The sequence below is a fragment of the Pteropus medius genome, unplaced genomic scaffold, assembly GCF_902729225.1.
Source record: "Pteropus medius unplaced genomic scaffold, Ma_sr-lr_union100, whole genome shotgun sequence".
Taxonomy (NCBI): Eukaryota; Metazoa; Chordata; class Mammalia; order Chiroptera; family Pteropodidae; genus Pteropus; species Pteropus medius.
In genome coordinates this window covers 29,593,522-29,611,177 of record NW_024349800.1, presented here as the reverse complement: position 1 = coordinate 29,611,177, position 17,656 = coordinate 29,593,522, and the positions used below count along the sequence as shown (strand labels likewise).

Sequence of the window (17,656 nt, the reverse complement as noted above, 5' to 3'; positions counted from 1 at the left end):
GACTCTAACTTTAAACAAAGACACAAATTAAAAGTATTTCCAAATATACTATACTAATCAAAAGAAAGGTGGACTTACATTTCCAATCTCAAAACTTACTAGAAAGCTACAGTAATCAAGATAGTATGATACTGGCATAGAGTGGACATCTAGAGTAACAGAATAGAATTAAGAGTTCAGAAATAAATACTGGTTAATTGATTTCTGACAAAAGGGCCAAAAAATTCAATGGGTAAAGAAAACTCTTCTCAACGAGTGGTGGTAGGAAAACTGGATACCCACATGCAAAAGAATGAATATGGACCCTTCCACCTCGCACCATACACAAAAATAAACGCAAAGTGGATCATAGACCTAAATATGTAAAACTCTCAGGAGAAAACACAGGATCTTGAGTTAGGCTAAGATTTCTTAGATATAACAGCAAAAGTGTGGCCATAAAAGAAAAGATTGGTAAACTGAATGTCATCAAAATTAAAAATTTTGTACCACAAAAAACAACATCAAGAAAATGAAAGGAAATATTTGCCCATCATCTATCTGATAAGACATGTTTATCTGGAATATAGAAAGAACTCTTGCAACTCATTAATAAAAACACAAATAATATGATTTTTAAATGGGCAAAGAATAGACATTTCTCCAAAGAAGATATACAAATGACCAATAGACAAGGTACTCAAACTTGTTAGTCATTAGGGACATGCAAATCAAAACCACAACGAGATACCACTTCACATAGATTAACAAGTGTTGGTAAAAATATGGAAAAATTGGAACCTATCTATATTGCCAGTAGAAATGGAAAGTAGTACAAACAGCTTAGAAGTTTCTCAAAGTATTAACATACAGTTACCATATAACCCCACAATTCCATTCCCAAGTATCTAACCAAGAGGAATAAAAACATATATCCACACAAAAACTTGTGCACAAATATTTGTAGCTACATTATCCATAATAGCTAAAAAGTGTAAACAGTCCAAATGACCATCAACTGATGAATGGACAAACGTTTTTGCCTTTTAATTGGGGTGTTTAGATCATGTGCTTGCACTATATATAAAAATTAACTTAAACTGGATCACACACCTAAATGGAAACCTAAAACTATAAAATCCTTAGGAAAAAAATTAGGAGAAAAATCTCCGCAGATTAGGCACAGATTTCTTAGGTACAATACTAACATCACAATCCATAAAAAGAAAACATTCTTATATTGGACTTCAACAAAATTTAAAACTTCTACCTTTAGAAAGACACTGTTAAGAGAATGAAAAGACAAGCCACAGACCAGGAGAAAATATCTGCAAATTATTTATCTGATAAGGGACCTGTACTCACACAATGGACTACTACTCATAAATAAAAAGAACGAACTATTGGTAAATACAACAATATGGATGAATTTCAAAATAATTATGCTGAATGCAAGAAGTTAGTCAAAAAATAATACCTGCTATATAATTCAATTTATATAAAATTCTAGACAATGCAAAGCAGACTAGTTGCCTAGGGATTGGGAAGAAGCTGTGGGAGGGAGAAAGGTGGGGTGAGGATTAAAGGGAGAGAGGAACCATTGAGTAGAATGAGGGAACTTTTAGGTCAAAAGTTTTGATAAGTCAAAACTTATCAAATTGTGTACTTTAAATATGTATGATTCATACATATGTATGTATGTTAACTTATGACAACAAAGCTGATTTTAAAAGGAAGTAGAACAAATTTGACAAAATACTAACATTAAGTCTTGATAATGAGTACATGGCTGTTATATGTTTCTCCTACTTTTCTGTATAATTGAAATATTTCATAATTTAATTTAGAAAACCTAATTAAACCCTTTAATGTCACAGCTAAAGAAAATGAGTAAATGGTAGAGAAAGGTCTGGAGCCTAGATCTTTAGTCTCCCAGTTCAATGCTCTTTCCATTCTATCAAACAGAAAAGTATGATTTGCATACATATACAAGATTCAGAGAGAAATGCTTACCCTTAAATTTATTCACTGTCCCAATGTTCTGAAGAATTCTTCTAGGACTATTTGCTGCAAAACAAGCTGCCTTTTCATATTCACCGAGTGAGATTAATTCATTGAACCTGTAGCCATTGCATTTCATTATACATTATAAATAGAACACAAAAAACTGATTAGACATTTCTGATACAGACTAAACATAATGGCATAGTAATATAGAAAAGCAATTCTAATAAACTATAACTAGATTCATTTTGTAAAATGTTCTTTCACTTCTTTCCCTAATAATCTGTCATGTTTGTAGCCTCATAATAAAACTCTTAGAATCTGATCTTGTACTTTATTCCTGTAGTATTTATAACAAGCCATAGAAAATGGAAAGAACCTGAAGTGAATTTATGATGAGCTCAGATTTTTTCTCTCATATAGTCTCCATATTAAAGAAGGAAAGAAGGGCAATCTGCTTAGAGGCTTGGCCTAGGGAAAATATTAATTGGACACCAAGGCTGCCAAGTCGAAGATCAAGAGGTGTCCTTGGTATTCAGAAGCCTATGTTGCTCTGCCAGGCAACAAACTCACAATTAAATATGAGACTAACACAAGAAAAAAAAGATAATAGTTCAAATAACTTAAGCCTCTAATCTTCTTCCTAAGGCAGAATGTCTTTAAATCACCCCTTACCTCACAATTAATAAAACTATGGCAAATAGGATTTACAGTGTTGCAAATAATGTGGAACCCCAGAGAAGCAAAACACCAAAGTGACATTAGGCAAAACAAATAAAACTTTTAACTGCAACAAGGGTTTTTCTCTCATATCTAAAGCCGGTAGACATAGAGAAGCATGCAGTGTAAAGAAATAATACAGGCTTTGGTGCCCCCCAAAACGACCTTTATTTCTTCTTTGTACCATATCAACAAGCAAATCAACAGCTGAAAACTGTTTAACATGTAAGACTAAGACTATTACATATGTTCATTACATATTGGCCTTATAGCCTATGAATTAACCTCTTAAATAATAAATTCTTAAATCTTTTTAAGCCTCTATTATATATTATATATAATAATTTAATGAAAATTAGGCAGAAAATGTCTTCTTAATATGTCATTAGATGGGAATAATGAGAAAAAAAGACTGAATTAGCTAGAATAATCTGACTCAAGAAGACATTGTCAAAAACATTTTGTAACATCAAGTTGATGGTTGGGGAATGCAAGAAAAATATAAATAAAACATGAATCAACACTACAATTTACCTCTATCCTCTGAAATATTTCATAGACTATCAATCTAGTACTTTCTACGCAAAGAATCTATTTTTTTAATTCTAGCTTATTTTCTAATTTGCCTATTAGTATAGAATTTTAGATACAAAAGCGAGAGACTAGTTCAAGATGCTAAATAAATGCTAAACGTTTAATGAATAAATATTAAATATGTAAATAAATATTTAAATACATATTCAATAAATACAACATTATTTTAACAAGAAAAATCAAAGCTTTTAAAATATTTGCCTTTCAATGTGGTAAAGCAAAATTTCAGCTTCTTTTGCCTTGCCTGGATCATATTCACATAGTTCTTCCACAATGCCTTGGTCACCTGTAAACATAAAAAAAGACCCACTGGATGGTATTTAAGGTGATAAATCAATAAAAAATAATAAACATATAGATGATTAATACCAACAATTTAATGCTATGGTTTCTAACACCACCAACCTCCTCTAAACTGAGTGGCCACTCCTACCCTTTCTTCTTTAATTTCAAGTATTATCTCATTGGCTCACCAAGTCTACTCTACCAATTATCTGTCAGCTGTTGAAGGAAGAAGCCTATAGGGTAACAGAGATCTAACTGAAATAAGTACATTTTTGCTTTCTTTAAATTCGGCCTAGGAAAATCCCTGCTCTTTAGCTTCCTGAGGAAAAAAAGTAAAGTTTTCCATTATTTGTGTTAATTAAATATATAGATAAACTACCGTGTAAATCTTTAGTTTTCTGAATTTGCTTCACAAAGTCTTGAAATGAGATGCTCATGTCAGATTTTACCCATGATGTAAGTGCAAATAAAATAATCTGCAGTCTTTGATGACTATAAAGATAAAAGACATCAATAATATATTGAACCTAAAATCAAATAGTGAAATTTTAGAATAAACACAAATAAAAGCTTCAAACTTTAAAAATATATAATCAACGTGCATACTGAAACTGTAATTCTTTGTTCAGATTTTCCGCTACATCCCGCCGTTTTAATACCACAATCATTTCCTCATCTAAATCCACCATCCTCTGAGCTGGTACATATTTTTTTGACATAACTTGTTTAATTTCTGCATATTTATCTTCAAGATGTTTCAGGTATTTAGTGAGAGCATCTAAACTGACAGAATCTTGGAGAGTCATGCCTATGGGAAAAAGGAACAAATCAAAAACGCCAAGCCGTATGTGCTCTTGTGCTCAAACAGCAATAGGTCAGAGAGTTCTATTACGAAATAATTACGAAATGGTAGCATGAATTTGTAGTTTACTGAACATAAACAGAATTAGCATACAATTTTAAATGGCTAGCAGTTTTAAACATGTTATTAATGAAGACTCGTCCAAACCTTAGCATCCTAAGGAAGAAAATTGGAAGGGCCTGATCACCACGCCTTGCAATCCCTTAACTATCGCTGCTACTCAATAACACCAAGAGCTTCTGTCTAACAATTCAGGATTTCTGCCCAGTAATTTCTCCCTAATCAAATCTTCCATTAATCTACTAGAGTAATCTGTTCTCTGCAATGCAAAGCTTATAGATGCCAACCATATCTTCAGTCATCCCTCCCTCTCCAATTGTCCCTTCTATTCATTATTCATCACACACACACACACACGTGCGCGCGCGACTTCCCTTCTCATTCAGGCTAATTGTCGCCTTTAAAGGCATACCTCAAAATTCTCTTCCAGAAACCCCCCTGGATTAATCCTACTCAATTTTAATCATTCCCTTACCCTGAATTCTCTCATCATTTAATCAATTTTCAGTTATTCTGTATTTATTCATATGTATCTTATTTATAGTTTGCTAGTCATAATTTTATATTTGAAAGGGAATCTAGTCCCTGCCTCCACCTGCTTCAACCTCAGTTGAAATCCTCTGGTATGGAGTAGCTCATTATTTCAAGATATAGGGTTCTTCCATTGAAACGAAATCTGACTTCCAAAATTTCCACCTATTGATTCTGCCTCTGGATAAACACTAGTTGAAATCCATAAAAGTTTTGAATAGTTATCTGTTCTCAAGGATTTTCTTTTCTTCAGGATGAATATTTATAATTCTTCTATTTATTCATCATACAAACCTCTTGACATCCTGGTTGAATTTCAAGATATGCTCCGATATCTTAAAATGTGGCTTAGCTGAAGATGATGAACCAATGAATGCTGACATTAATATGAATCGACAATATTCACCAGAATAATATACCACAGGTTTTGTGTTTTGTTTTGTTTTGCATGTTATACCATGGGTTCTCAAACTTTAGAGTACATCAGAATAACCTGGAGAACTTGTTAAAACACTGACTGCTGGGTTCTCCCCTAACCCCCACCCCACTCCCATCTCAGCAGTTTCTGACAGTAAGTCTACAGTGGGGCCAGAGAATTTGCATTTCCTACAGGTTTCTAGTTAATGCTGATGTTGACACAGGAACCATGCTTTAAGAACCACCTTCTTATTCTTTATATAATCCAGTCAGACTGTAACTCTTTTAACCTTCTAAGGTTTTCTCATTCTCTTTTTCTACCTAGAACCCTGGCTAAAGTTGTTTGTAAAGTCTGGCTAACGTCTTGCTCCACTTGGAAGATAGACACATAGCACGTATTTATTAGTTTGTGTAACAGGTAATAACTGGAAAAACAATTTCTTTCAAATATTTTGAACAAAACACAGTACCTGGAATAGGTTTTGAAGGATCTTTGGAGAAAGTACAATATTTTATTTCTTTTGTTTCATACTCTGCTCTAAGTTGTTTCGTTTTGTCTATTTGCATTCGAATCTTTGAAGAATTATTTTCAATAACCTTTAGTCTGAAAAAACAGAAAGCTCTCTTATGTTTCTTTCAACTAACTTATTTAATCATAAAATTCAAAGTAAAACATGTTAAATCATTACTTTATTTTGGCTAATTATCATTTTGAACCATTACGGTCTTAGGTGGAAGTTTACAAAACAGTGCTCCCCAAGAGTTTACTAACCTCACAAGTGAGGAACAATTTTCTTTCAAAGCATCGATGAAATCTTATACAATGATTCGTTGACCTTACTGGAAATTTATTAAGTGTTAAACATAATAACGTGGCCACAAAGTACTGTGTCTATTCTCTTTAATTGAGAATTAACTTTTGCAATTTAAAAATTATTTTTCTAATAATTCTACCAGTTTTCTGTGGCTACATGTTACCACAAATTTGGTGGCTTAAAACAATAGAAATATATTCTCTCATAGTTCTGGAAGTCAGAAGTGCAAAATCAGCATCCCTGGGCCAAAATCAGTGCTGTCAGGACCACGCTTCCTCTAGAAGCCCTGCTTCTTCTGGCTTCTGGAGGCTGCTGGCCTTCTGCGGCTGCAGCGCTTCAGTCTCTGCCTCCATGGTCGCATTGCCTTCTCCCCTTCTGCTTGTGTCAACGTTTCCTCTGCCTCTTTCTTACAAAGACACTTGTGACTGAGGTCAGTAAACCTGTGACAGCCCACCTGTTTAACCCAGGATAATCTCCCTATCTAAAGATCTTTAATGTACTTACATCTGCAAAGACCCTTTTTCCAAATAAGGTAACATTTCTGGGTTCCCAAGATTACGACCTGCTATCTTTGGGGCCCATTATTCAGCCTGCTATAGTAATTTTGATCCTAGAGCTAGAGGAATGATAGCACTTCTTTGAGATAAAACATTGTATCTAGAAATAGGTAGGGATCTTTAGACCAAGAAGTATATATAAACTTCTTTTAAGCATTATTTGAAGTTTACCTCCTAGCTTATTACTGAAATGTTGGCCCAGGGAGAAAATAACAGATTAAAATTAGATATATAAATGTCACAGGGTTTTTGGCAAATTAAAAACAAGTTTGTCAGTAGATAACTGCTGTCTTCATCTGATTATTACATAGAGTTCTTGGTAACTACAAATGGCTCAGAACAAGAGCTTTCAGTGTTTATGAAAGGACTATAGAAATATCTTTTGGTTTTCATTCAAATAAACTTACGCTTGTGGAAGAAAGCCATGTTAAAAGTAAACAGACTTTCTAAAGAACTGAAAAAGCAGGTACTCAAACAGATACTTGTACATGAATGTTTATAGTGGCATTATTCACAACAGCCAAAGGTGAAAACAACCCAGGTATTCAACAGATAAGTAAACAAAACATAGTATATAAATATGATGAAATATTATTCAGCCAAAAAAAGAAATGAAGTCCCAATATATGCTGTAACACAGTTGAGAAGGTATCTGATTGTTGCCCCTTTCTGTAGCTACTTTCATGGTCTCTTTGACAATTTCACTACAATAAACCTAGCTGAGTATTATCTAAAATGCTTAGGATTCTTTGGGCCTCTTAAATCTGTGAATTGCTATCTTTCATCAGTTTTAAAAAATTCTTAGCCCTTATCCCTTTGAATTGTCCCAATCCCAATTTTTTTAGAGTTCTGGTTAAACATAATCTTTTTCATTCTATCCCTCGTCTTTTTTTTAAATAGCTTTATTAAGGTATAGTCCATATACCTTAAAATTCACCCTTGTATGTAATTCAGTGAATTTTAATAGATTCAGAGTTATGCGACCACTACTATTTCTAGTTCCAGAACATTTCATTACCCCCTGAATAAGCCCCATACCCACTAGCAGTCTACTGAGCAGAAGGTAATTTTCCATGCAGTCCCCAAGGGTGGGACAGTTTACCCTTGGTTCACTCTTCAAGGGTGTAGCCATTTATTGTCCCAGCTTTATATGGAGAGGATTTCCTAGTAGACTACACCTCTTGGGCAGATCCTGGACTCTTGTCTTTTGTCCCCCCCTAGCTAACATAAAAACTGAAGCTATGGTCACTAGTTTTAATAAATGCTCTCAAGGCCAAAGAAGATTTAGTGCTCCTCTTATCTTCTGTCTTGTTACAATTTTGCTCTGATAATCTTACTATCTTGTCAGCTTCCTGTTGCTTTAGGATTTTTAAAAAGCATTTTAAGTAGCATTTTTCCCCAGTATGAAGATCCAATATCTAGCCAGCCATATTACCAGAAATGGAGATCAAACTTTGCATAATTTTCCAAGTTGCTTTGAAATTATCTATAAAAATAAGATGCCCATCATTTACCAAACGGAACACTAGAAATATGAGATTACTCAACAAGAGTGAGCATTTTATTCTCTCCTAGTAAATTACTTACCTTTGTGCATTACAGGATTAAGTGTCCTAATTCAGATGGCAATCATGAAATTGTATTATCAAATCTTCCATGCAAGAAATTACCCAGAGCAATTATCTATATCCCTTATTTTATGATACTACAATATGCCTCCAATTATTCTAAGATAATATCAAGTTGGTATGAAGGGTAACATGAAAACATGGCTTTAAAATAGAGTAGAAATTAAAAAAAAACAAAAAACTAAGAACCACTGGTTATAGCTACACTAGCTAGTTAATATAACCAAGTAACAATGATCACTTTTTAGGCTACTTATGAATATACTTACTTTGCCTCGAGTTGGATTATTCTCTTCCTGTGATATACCAGTGCTGTGGGCTCTGCTGCCAAAACTTTAAGTTTTCCATGAAGGTGAAATGCTGTTCTTTGGCCTTTCTTTATTGTCTCAATAAAGGTATCATATTCTTTTTTGATTGAAGTAAGAACGGATTTGTATGCAGTGACATATTCTATTACCTGAAATATGATTTTTCTGCCTATGGTACTGAATTTTTTTTTTTCCTAGAAGACTATAGATCAAAAGACTTTCAAATAACGTTATAGATTATCCTTTAAACAAGATGAGTAATTAGAAGTCCAAAATTTTAGAAATTTGAGCTTGCTAAGTGCAAGCCCAAATATGACTGGGTAATAAAGACAATAAATATTTACTGAATATGTGCTTTGTGAATTATTACAATACTGTGAGCTTAAATATGAGAGAAAAAGACAACATTTTTGTTCTACTTGGTATCAACACATATATAACATAATGTTAGTTAAACCAATACCAGGTCTCATTATCCCAATTCTGGATCTTTTAAATATAATTACATATCGTCCTTTACTAGCTCCAAATCTAGTCTCTGACTTTATTCAGATCTTAAAATCCTGAATTCCCTTCACTTCCCTGTTTTTCTAACCGATCAGCTCCTACTGGCTGATCAATACTCTCAATTCTCAAATTGTGTTTCTACTCCCAAGATACCAAGTAAAACTGTAGAAAACCCCTCATCACTATAAATTCATGGTTTCCAGTGGTGTTTAAGTACAGAATATCTCTGGAAGGATGATGTAAGAAAATAGAAACAGTGGGTACCAGCAGATAAGGAAAGGGGAAGTAGGGTCTGATTTGAGAAGGATGTGACTTTACATTGTATATTGTTCTTTGTTGCTTCTTTTTCTTTCTTCTTTTTAAAATTAATCTTGTGTGTGCATTACTCATGCAAAAAATCATTATGAAACATTTTAAATAAGCTAAAAACAAAAAAAAACAAAAAAATTATAAATAATTTAGGGTTTCCGAATTCTCTTCACAAGGATTTCAGAAGGGATCAATGTGTGTGACAACATGGATGGACCTAGAAAGTATTATGCTAAGTGAAATAGGTCAGAGAAAGACAAATACCATATGATCTCAGTTATAAGTGGAATCTAAAGAACAAAATAAGTGAACAAACAAAACGAATTCATAGATGCTAGGAACAAGCTGATGGTTGCCAGATGGAAGAGGGTTGGGGGGGTGGAGTGAAAAAAATGAAGGATTAAGAAGTACAAATTGGTAGTTATGCAATAGTCACAGGGATGTAAAATAAAGCATTCCAAATATAGTCAATAATATGTATAGTGACAAGTAGGTACTAGACTAATCAGGGGATCGCTTTGTAAATTATATAAATGTCTAATGGCTATGCTGTACACCTAAGACTAATATAAAATAATATTGAATGGTAACTGTAATTGAAAATAAATTTTAAGGTGGGGGGAGGTGAAGAGAAATAAGAGGTTCAAATTTCCGGGTATAAAACAAGGAAGTCATGGGGATGTAATGTACAGCATAGGGAATATAGTCAATAATATTGTGATGGCATTGTACTGTGTCAGATGGTTGCTGGACTTATCGTGTTGCTGGACTTCTTTAGGTATATCGATGCTGAATAACTACGGTATACACCTGAACTACTATAATATTGTACGTTAGCGATATTTTAATAAAAATCTTTAAATAAATAAATAAAAGATATAGCAGGGTGAAGTGCTAGAGATGGTTGGGGTCATGGCATGTCATGGTCTGAGAATATGATATTTGAGCAGAGACCTGAATGGAGGAAGAAAATCATATGGAAATGTGAGGAAAGATTACAAGAGGAGAGAACAGCAGGGGCAAAGGCCCTGGGTTAAGAGCATGCTTCACAAGTTTAAAGATCGGCAAAAAGCGAATGAGAGGGAGAGTGGTAGGAAATATGGTCAGGGAGTGGAGGGGTGGGAACAAAACCTGCAGGATGCTGCTATGGACCATTCTAAGGGATTGCTTATAGAACCATACAGCCACCCTATCTGAGGCTTCTCTTTCATGCTCGAGCACTAGGATGGATGATGCTTTGTAGTCATTGGCTCTGCATTTGGGCTGAGGACTGTGATTTGCTATTTCTGCGCCTTGGGTGATGGGTGAAGGATGGGAGGTCCCAGGTTCAGGCAATGCAAAGGTGTATTGCCCATAAAGAATATTACAACAATCATAAGTGTGACCCAGGTGGGTCTACGTTTTATTATCATAATGCTTCAACAATTTCAGTGACGAAATACTCTTCTTCACAGGGTTGGACCACCTTTATCTCCCTGCATCCCTTGGTGACAATACTACTTTAGCCTGAAGTTTGCCAGGCACCATCAAACACTGACTAAAACAAAAATCTCTAGTAACATATAGTTGTTTAAAAAAGACCGTGTGTGTGTATATTCTTTAGCATATTTAGCAAGGATATATCATTGAGTATGTGAATTTTAAATGGAATAGTATATTTGCAATCAAAAGATCCTATGTGAAAAATGTTAAATTAAGATAAACTAATATTAGTACCTATGATGTGCCAGGAAGGTTTCATTCATAATTTTATTCATTTGTTCAAAAACCACTTTTTGGGGCTTATTCTGTGCTACTGAAGATATAATGAAGAACAAAAAGAATGCACAAAACCACAAAGTGTGGCATAACTATTCCAATTTTACAAACAAAAACACTGTGGCATGGAGGAATTTCAACTTGAACTCAAAGCCACACACTGGTAACAAAGAGCTGAAACTCAAATGCAATTTTTCTACGACTTTTCTCTTATTTGATAAAACAAAAATAAAGTCGGATACTTGCACAATGGAAAAAAAAGAAGGGCTCAATGTGTAAAGGGAAAAGATGTAATCAATTCATAATTTTCTCTGAAAGCTACAGTTATGCTTTCTATCACTGCTACATCTCTAGTCTCTGGTGTCCCTCTGGTTTTCTGTTAGCTAAACAATACCTAGAAAAAATTATCCAGGAAGACATCTGATCTATCAAGGGAATGGTATAAGGAGATTATTGATCAATGGCAAGTACCAAAAGAGGATATCTGAGTGGGAGATACTGGCTGTTATTTTTGACGTGACCATACTACCTATCTACCCAAATCAGGAGGACTACCATCTAGGAAACTTTAATAAAATAGAAGTCATTAATCTGTGGCCTTTCAAACTAAGCACCCCACTGTTCCTAGCCATCCTCCACCCCACAGACCTCTGAGATGTGCTGCAATTCAAAACAACTCAGATACATTAATGGATAGAAAACAGACTTATAGTGACACCATGATCTGCTAGAAGAAATAGATTTCAGAAGAACATTCATGGGAACCTTTGAGAACGCATAGATAATACATTAAAATAAAGGAGATAGCCTGGCAGGTCACAGGTAGAATACAGTTTTGCTTGACCCACAAAATATTTTAAAATTTAAGAATTTCACCCCTAAACCATATTTCCAGCTTCTCTTGAAAACTGAAAAACTGAGCACTATTCCTTAATGGCAATAATCAGCTGGAGATTTAGATTGAATTCGTTCTTTATTTTCCACGGTCTCTTATAGCCACCCCACCCAACTCTTTTATTTGAAACTATCTGGCCTCTGTAGGCATTCAAGTTTGAGACTTCTGTATTAGGGCTTCCATTAAACCCATGAAAACCAGAGCTATACTTACTAGGTACAGGAGTCTGAGGGAGAAGAATGGTATCCATTCCACCTCAGCTCCTCTATGTGAATCTAGACTATTCATAAAAATGCTACCAGAAACACAAAAGAGTGCAGTTGCCTCAATAATTCACCCACTTCTATAGAAGTTCACTCTTTCGAGCTCTGGTCTTCTTTGCTTACTAAATCCTTGGCTCGCTCTATAACCTATCCTCAACTCTGGTTATAAGTCTCAGATCCTCCTCACTTTGATTCAGACATGGTTCTCCAGGTCAAATACTCTATCTTTGACTTTAAACAGAATTTGATATTTGTCCTCTGGTTTCAAGTACTCAGAGATGTAAGTTGATATTTTCATTTTCTGCCCAACTAGATGCTTCCAAGAGGGAAGAATATTAGAGAGGGCAGTCATTAACAGTTTATTAACAATGAAATGTGCTGGAACAACATGAAAATGGAAAGGTAAATTATCTAGTGAGAAGCTAGGAAAAAAGCTTCTGCTAAGTTCCGAAAGATTTCTTTTTCAGACCCCCTCTCAGCCCTGAAGAATAGGATTCTTCACAATGTACAACTGTACAATTTATAATTGTACAATGTGCGGACGGTCCAAATGGAAATATTGGGGGGTAAAGAGAAAAAGACTATAGATATAGATATTATCTTTATTTAATCCCATGTCTTTTCTCTAGATATTAAACTTACCAACACTAACTCCAAATGACTTCACTATCATTATGCTAATTTAGAGCAAACAGCTCTTCCGGTAAGAAAACTCTGACAAGTGTTAGCATTTGGGCCTGCAAAGATAAGCACGTCACAGTTATAACTTTCTTTTGTTGATCTCACAGAAGTAGTCATAGCATGATTCTTGATATTTATGAAACCTATTTAAAATATGACCTTTAAACATTCACCTAATATAGTCTTTAATGACTAAAACACCAAAAGCAGTATCACTGATCATAACAATATATAAAATGAAGTTAATCTGCCAATGTACCATTCTATGGAATTTTCTGGATGACTTAAAAAAGAAGATTATGTTTCTCTATTTTATGCTCTTATGAATATGCATCAATTTTCTTAATTCCACTGGTAGGTACATATCACTACTTTCTGCTCACTTTTCCTTATGGAGAAGCACTATGTTTTTTATTTAGAGATCAATTAAGACTCATAGTGTGTAATGTTTAATAATTAAACAAATGACTGAGTTCCTATTTTGCCTGTGGCTGTTTTACTCAGAGACCAATAGTTTACAGAAGTCTTAAGGTAAGTAATTACTTCTTCTAGGTAACAAGGAAAGGATGCCGATTTCACTTATTTAATTGTCAAGGCATCTTGCAAGGGGGTAAAAGAAAGGCAAGGTTAAAAAAAAAAATTAGGATTGGTGGACAAACTGCAATTGTTCATTAGGAAAAATAGGTATTTCTAAAACCTTGAAAAGCAAAGTCAAATGTTATATAAAGCCACAGCATTTTCTAATCTGATTTTCGTATTTCCAATGTTCAGTCTAGTCAAATCTCCTGTTTACCGAGCCTATCTAGACCTCTAATCTACAAAGGGCCTCAGTTTAATATGCTAGGCCAAATCTAAACCAAGACTTTAATGATATCACAAACCCAAAAGAACAAGGAACTACCAGTTTTCTGCTTGCAGCCCAATTCCTAACATATCATCAGATAATACTTTCAGATGGAAGGTCAAAAGAGCACAGCTGCATGTTGCTCAAAAAGTGACAGCCTGCACTTAAGCTAAAACAGTTGAAACACTCATTAACTGTCTAGTAGTAAATCCAGGATTGCATTTTCCCCATTCGCTCCTTTCCAACAAACTAAATGAACTTCTCAAAATTAATAAATGTAGTCAAATGAGCAGTGGTGTTACTACTAAGACAGGAATATTAGTTGTCAAGATACACCCATGAAAATTCCATTGTTTTAAGAGCATTATGATACCTTATCAAAAACGTTTCGGTATATGATGTAATATTCATCAGCAGGTCCTTCCTCATTACAGCCCACTCTTTCAATTTCTGTAATTATGTATCTTTGCATACTTTCCAAAAATTCCTTGTCACTTCTATTAATGATAGGAGGGAGAACTGCATGTTTATTTATTTCTTGAACAGACATATTTGTTCACCAGAGAAAAGTTAGGTCTTGACTAGCTTTTGCAACAAAATCAAAACTTTGATAAGCCTGAAAGAAAAAAAGACCATCAATTAATCTAAAGCTTAAAATCAAATATTGATCTAAAACGAATGTACATTTATTTCAGAAAAAAAGTGTCCCATGGATCTCTTGAGATAAATATTTCAACTATGAATTAAAAGGTCAAATCTATTCTATTGTCATGTGCTATCCCTCTGGCACAGAAATAACAAACACCAGTCAATAAAAAGCTCATTTCTTGCTAATCAGACCTACGTACCATATGATTAATGGTTTCTCAATTCTCGACACTTTCTAACAGAAGGTTTAGCATTTTGTTTCTTTGCTCATGTGGGAAAACTAGTCGGAGAACCTGATGACACAATGTCGACTACTTCTCCACCTGCATACCTCCCTGGCCACATCGCGGTCATACAGCACACAGTAGCTACACACACTTTATAAATTTATTTTTAGAATATTTTATTATAATTCTTATCTTTACTATGAATATACTAATTGAAAAGTAAGATGTCAAGACAGTTGACATCCACCAATGATGTCAAAGATAACTGTACCTTCCTGAGTACAGTTTTCAAGCAGCTATATTTCACTCTCTCTTAGTAAAGAATCTTTACCCAACTAGAGTTGGGTACAGAAATTGGTTCCTGAGATCAATTCGCATTAACATCAAACAGAACCCAAGGCTTCCTTAAAAATGTCTAGCAAAGCAAAACATTTTAATTCCTCCCCAACCCCCATGGTATAAATTATATTATCATGGTATAAATTTTGGAAAACATAAACAAAAAAATTTACAAAAAATCAAAAATCATCCAGAATCCCATCACCCAATGTAACATAATGACTATGTAACGTTATGTATATTTCATTCTAATTTTTATAATGATATCATTCAGCAATAAATAAGATAAAGTCCCTGGCTCCTTGGAGTTTATAATCAGGTAAGGGAGGCAGACTATAAATACACAATGTAATATCATACAGTAAAAGACAAAAGTCAAAGGAGAAAGAAATGGGTGTAATCATTTGGGAGCAGATGGTCACATCTGAACACCAGTGGCTTCCTATTACCCTTAGGATAAGTCCCAAGTTCCTTTACATAGCCTATGAATGCCCTATAGGAACCAGGGACTCTCTGTGACCAAATTTAGCCTTTTCATGCCCCGTGTCCTCCTCATAACCACACTCCACTCCCATGAACTTGCTTTTGCCCAAGGGTCTGCATAATTCTCTCCTGTGCCTGCATTCCCTCTCTCATCCTCACTGCTTCCCTCCACCTCAAAGTACACAAGTACTACCACTGTCATTTACTTGGCTTTTACTGGTTTTTCAGGTCTCAGCCATTAAACTTGGTCAAGTGCCACTGCTATGTTATCTCACGGTACTGTGCACTTCTTCTATCGTGGCATTATCATGTTATAGACTTTCTGTTTATGTTCTGTCTCTCCTAGTAGGCTGTAAGTTTGACAAAACTGGGAACCTAAATATTATTCCACATTATCCTTCCCCACTCATATGCATTCCAGTGCATAACAGTTTCTAGCAGAGTATATACCAAAAAATATCTCCTTACTAATAATCGCTGAACAATTATCTGGCCTGCCCTCGAACCATCATACAGTTCAAGGGATTCTTCCTCCGCATCTACAAAATGCCACTGAGTTACATAAACCAACTCAAGATCACCTTTCATTCATTCATTCATTCATACTAGACACTCAGGGATACTTAAAAAGAGCTATTGCTATAGAGCAGAGAGGGCAGTATGACAGAGGTGGGCACAAAGGGCTACAAAAGCCCAGAGAGGCATCCCACTAGTCTGTGGGACAGGGCTGGGAAACATCAAGGAAAGCATCTGAATGGATAACATCTAGGGAAATGTTTAAGTTGTACTATATTTATTCAACAAGTATTTTGGGGCAACTTCTGCGTATCTGCCACTAGACATCAGAGATACAGCACTAAACAAAACAAAGTCTTAAACCTCCCAGATGTTACATTCAAGGAGAGAAACAATACACAGTAAAAATATGGTATGACAGATGGCAGTAAGCTGTATGAGGAAAAGTAAAACAGAAATGAGTGCTAAAGAATAAGGAAGGTGAGGTGTGCTATTTTATATAAGGCATTAAGTCAGGAAAGAGGAAAGCTCTTGCTGATAACGTGACACTGCAGAAATCTGAGAAAAAAAAAAGGTCATGTAGATTCCTGGGAGAAGAGTGGTTGAGATAGAGAGAGCAGCAAGTCCAAAGGCCTCAAGGCAGGACAGTATGTTTGAAGAACAGGAAGAAGGCCAGTAGAGCTAGAAGAGAATGAGAAAGGGAGAGAAGAAAGAGATGAGGCGAGAGATCATGTAGGATACAGGGCCTTGAAGTCAAGACTACTATAGCCCATGGGGCACCTTTGTGAGGGTTAGAAAAAGGTGCCCTTTTTCTGGGCATACTTGGCAAGAGAAGCAGTGGACTGTGGTCTCCAGTCACTCCAGTGCTGGAGTGACTGCCTCACTCATAGGAATGTTGACTTAACTCTGAAATGGGAAGCCATTGTAGGGCTGTGGGCAGAAGGGTGACAGCTGACTCATATTTTAAAGAATCACTCTGCCACTCTGTGAAGACAAAGGTCAAACCTGAAGAACTGTTAGGAAGCCTGTTGCAATAATCTGGGCAATAATCTGGTCAAAAGATAATGGTGGCTTGAATCATGGTAATAACAGTAGAGATGGTGAGAGGTGTTCTGCATATACATTTAAAATAAAGCAAAGAATCTGTGCTGAGGGATTAGATGTGCGTACGAGAAAGCAATAAAAGATGACTACAAAGTTTTTGGTCTTATAGATTAGAAAGATAGGTATTGCAATTTATGGAGGTGGGAAGAAAAATTTCATTAGATCAGTAGTTTGGGGCTTGCCTATTAGAGATATTGAGTAGACAGCAGGATATGTAAGCTGGAGTTCATGTGAGTGGTCTGAGTGAGAGATAAGTTTCTAGGTCATCTGCAGATAAAATGGTATTTAAAAGTTATGAGAATGAAAATGACCTGGGAAACAT

At 35.1% G+C, this 17,656-nt stretch overlaps 1 protein-coding gene across 10 annotated transcripts in view; it reads right to left on the bottom strand.

Moving 5' to 3' along the window:
• The window catches only part of CLHC1 (clathrin heavy chain linker domain containing 1), a 57,310-nt gene that overhangs the window by 38,160 nt on the left and 1,494 nt on the right, over nt 1-17,656 (bottom strand). For 5 of the 10 annotated variants that reach the window (XR_005658222.1, XM_039887128.1, XM_039887125.1 and 2 more), the window contains exons 2-8: nt 14,391-14,633; nt 8,722-8,909; nt 5,923-6,056; nt 4,189-4,390; nt 3,962-4,074; nt 3,499-3,583; nt 1,993-2,099 (exon numbers count right to left, since the gene is read on the bottom strand). Coding sequence is in view for 9 of the 10 variants with exons in the window: in XM_039887128.1 (XP_039743062.1) it covers nt 1,993-2,099; nt 3,499-3,583; nt 3,962-4,074; nt 4,189-4,390; nt 5,923-6,056; nt 8,722-8,909; nt 14,391-14,567 (1,006 nt within the window). In the remaining variant the exon portion in view is untranslated. The other 5 variants (XM_039887127.1, XM_039887131.1, XM_039887134.1 and 2 more) reach the window with 4 other exon arrangements.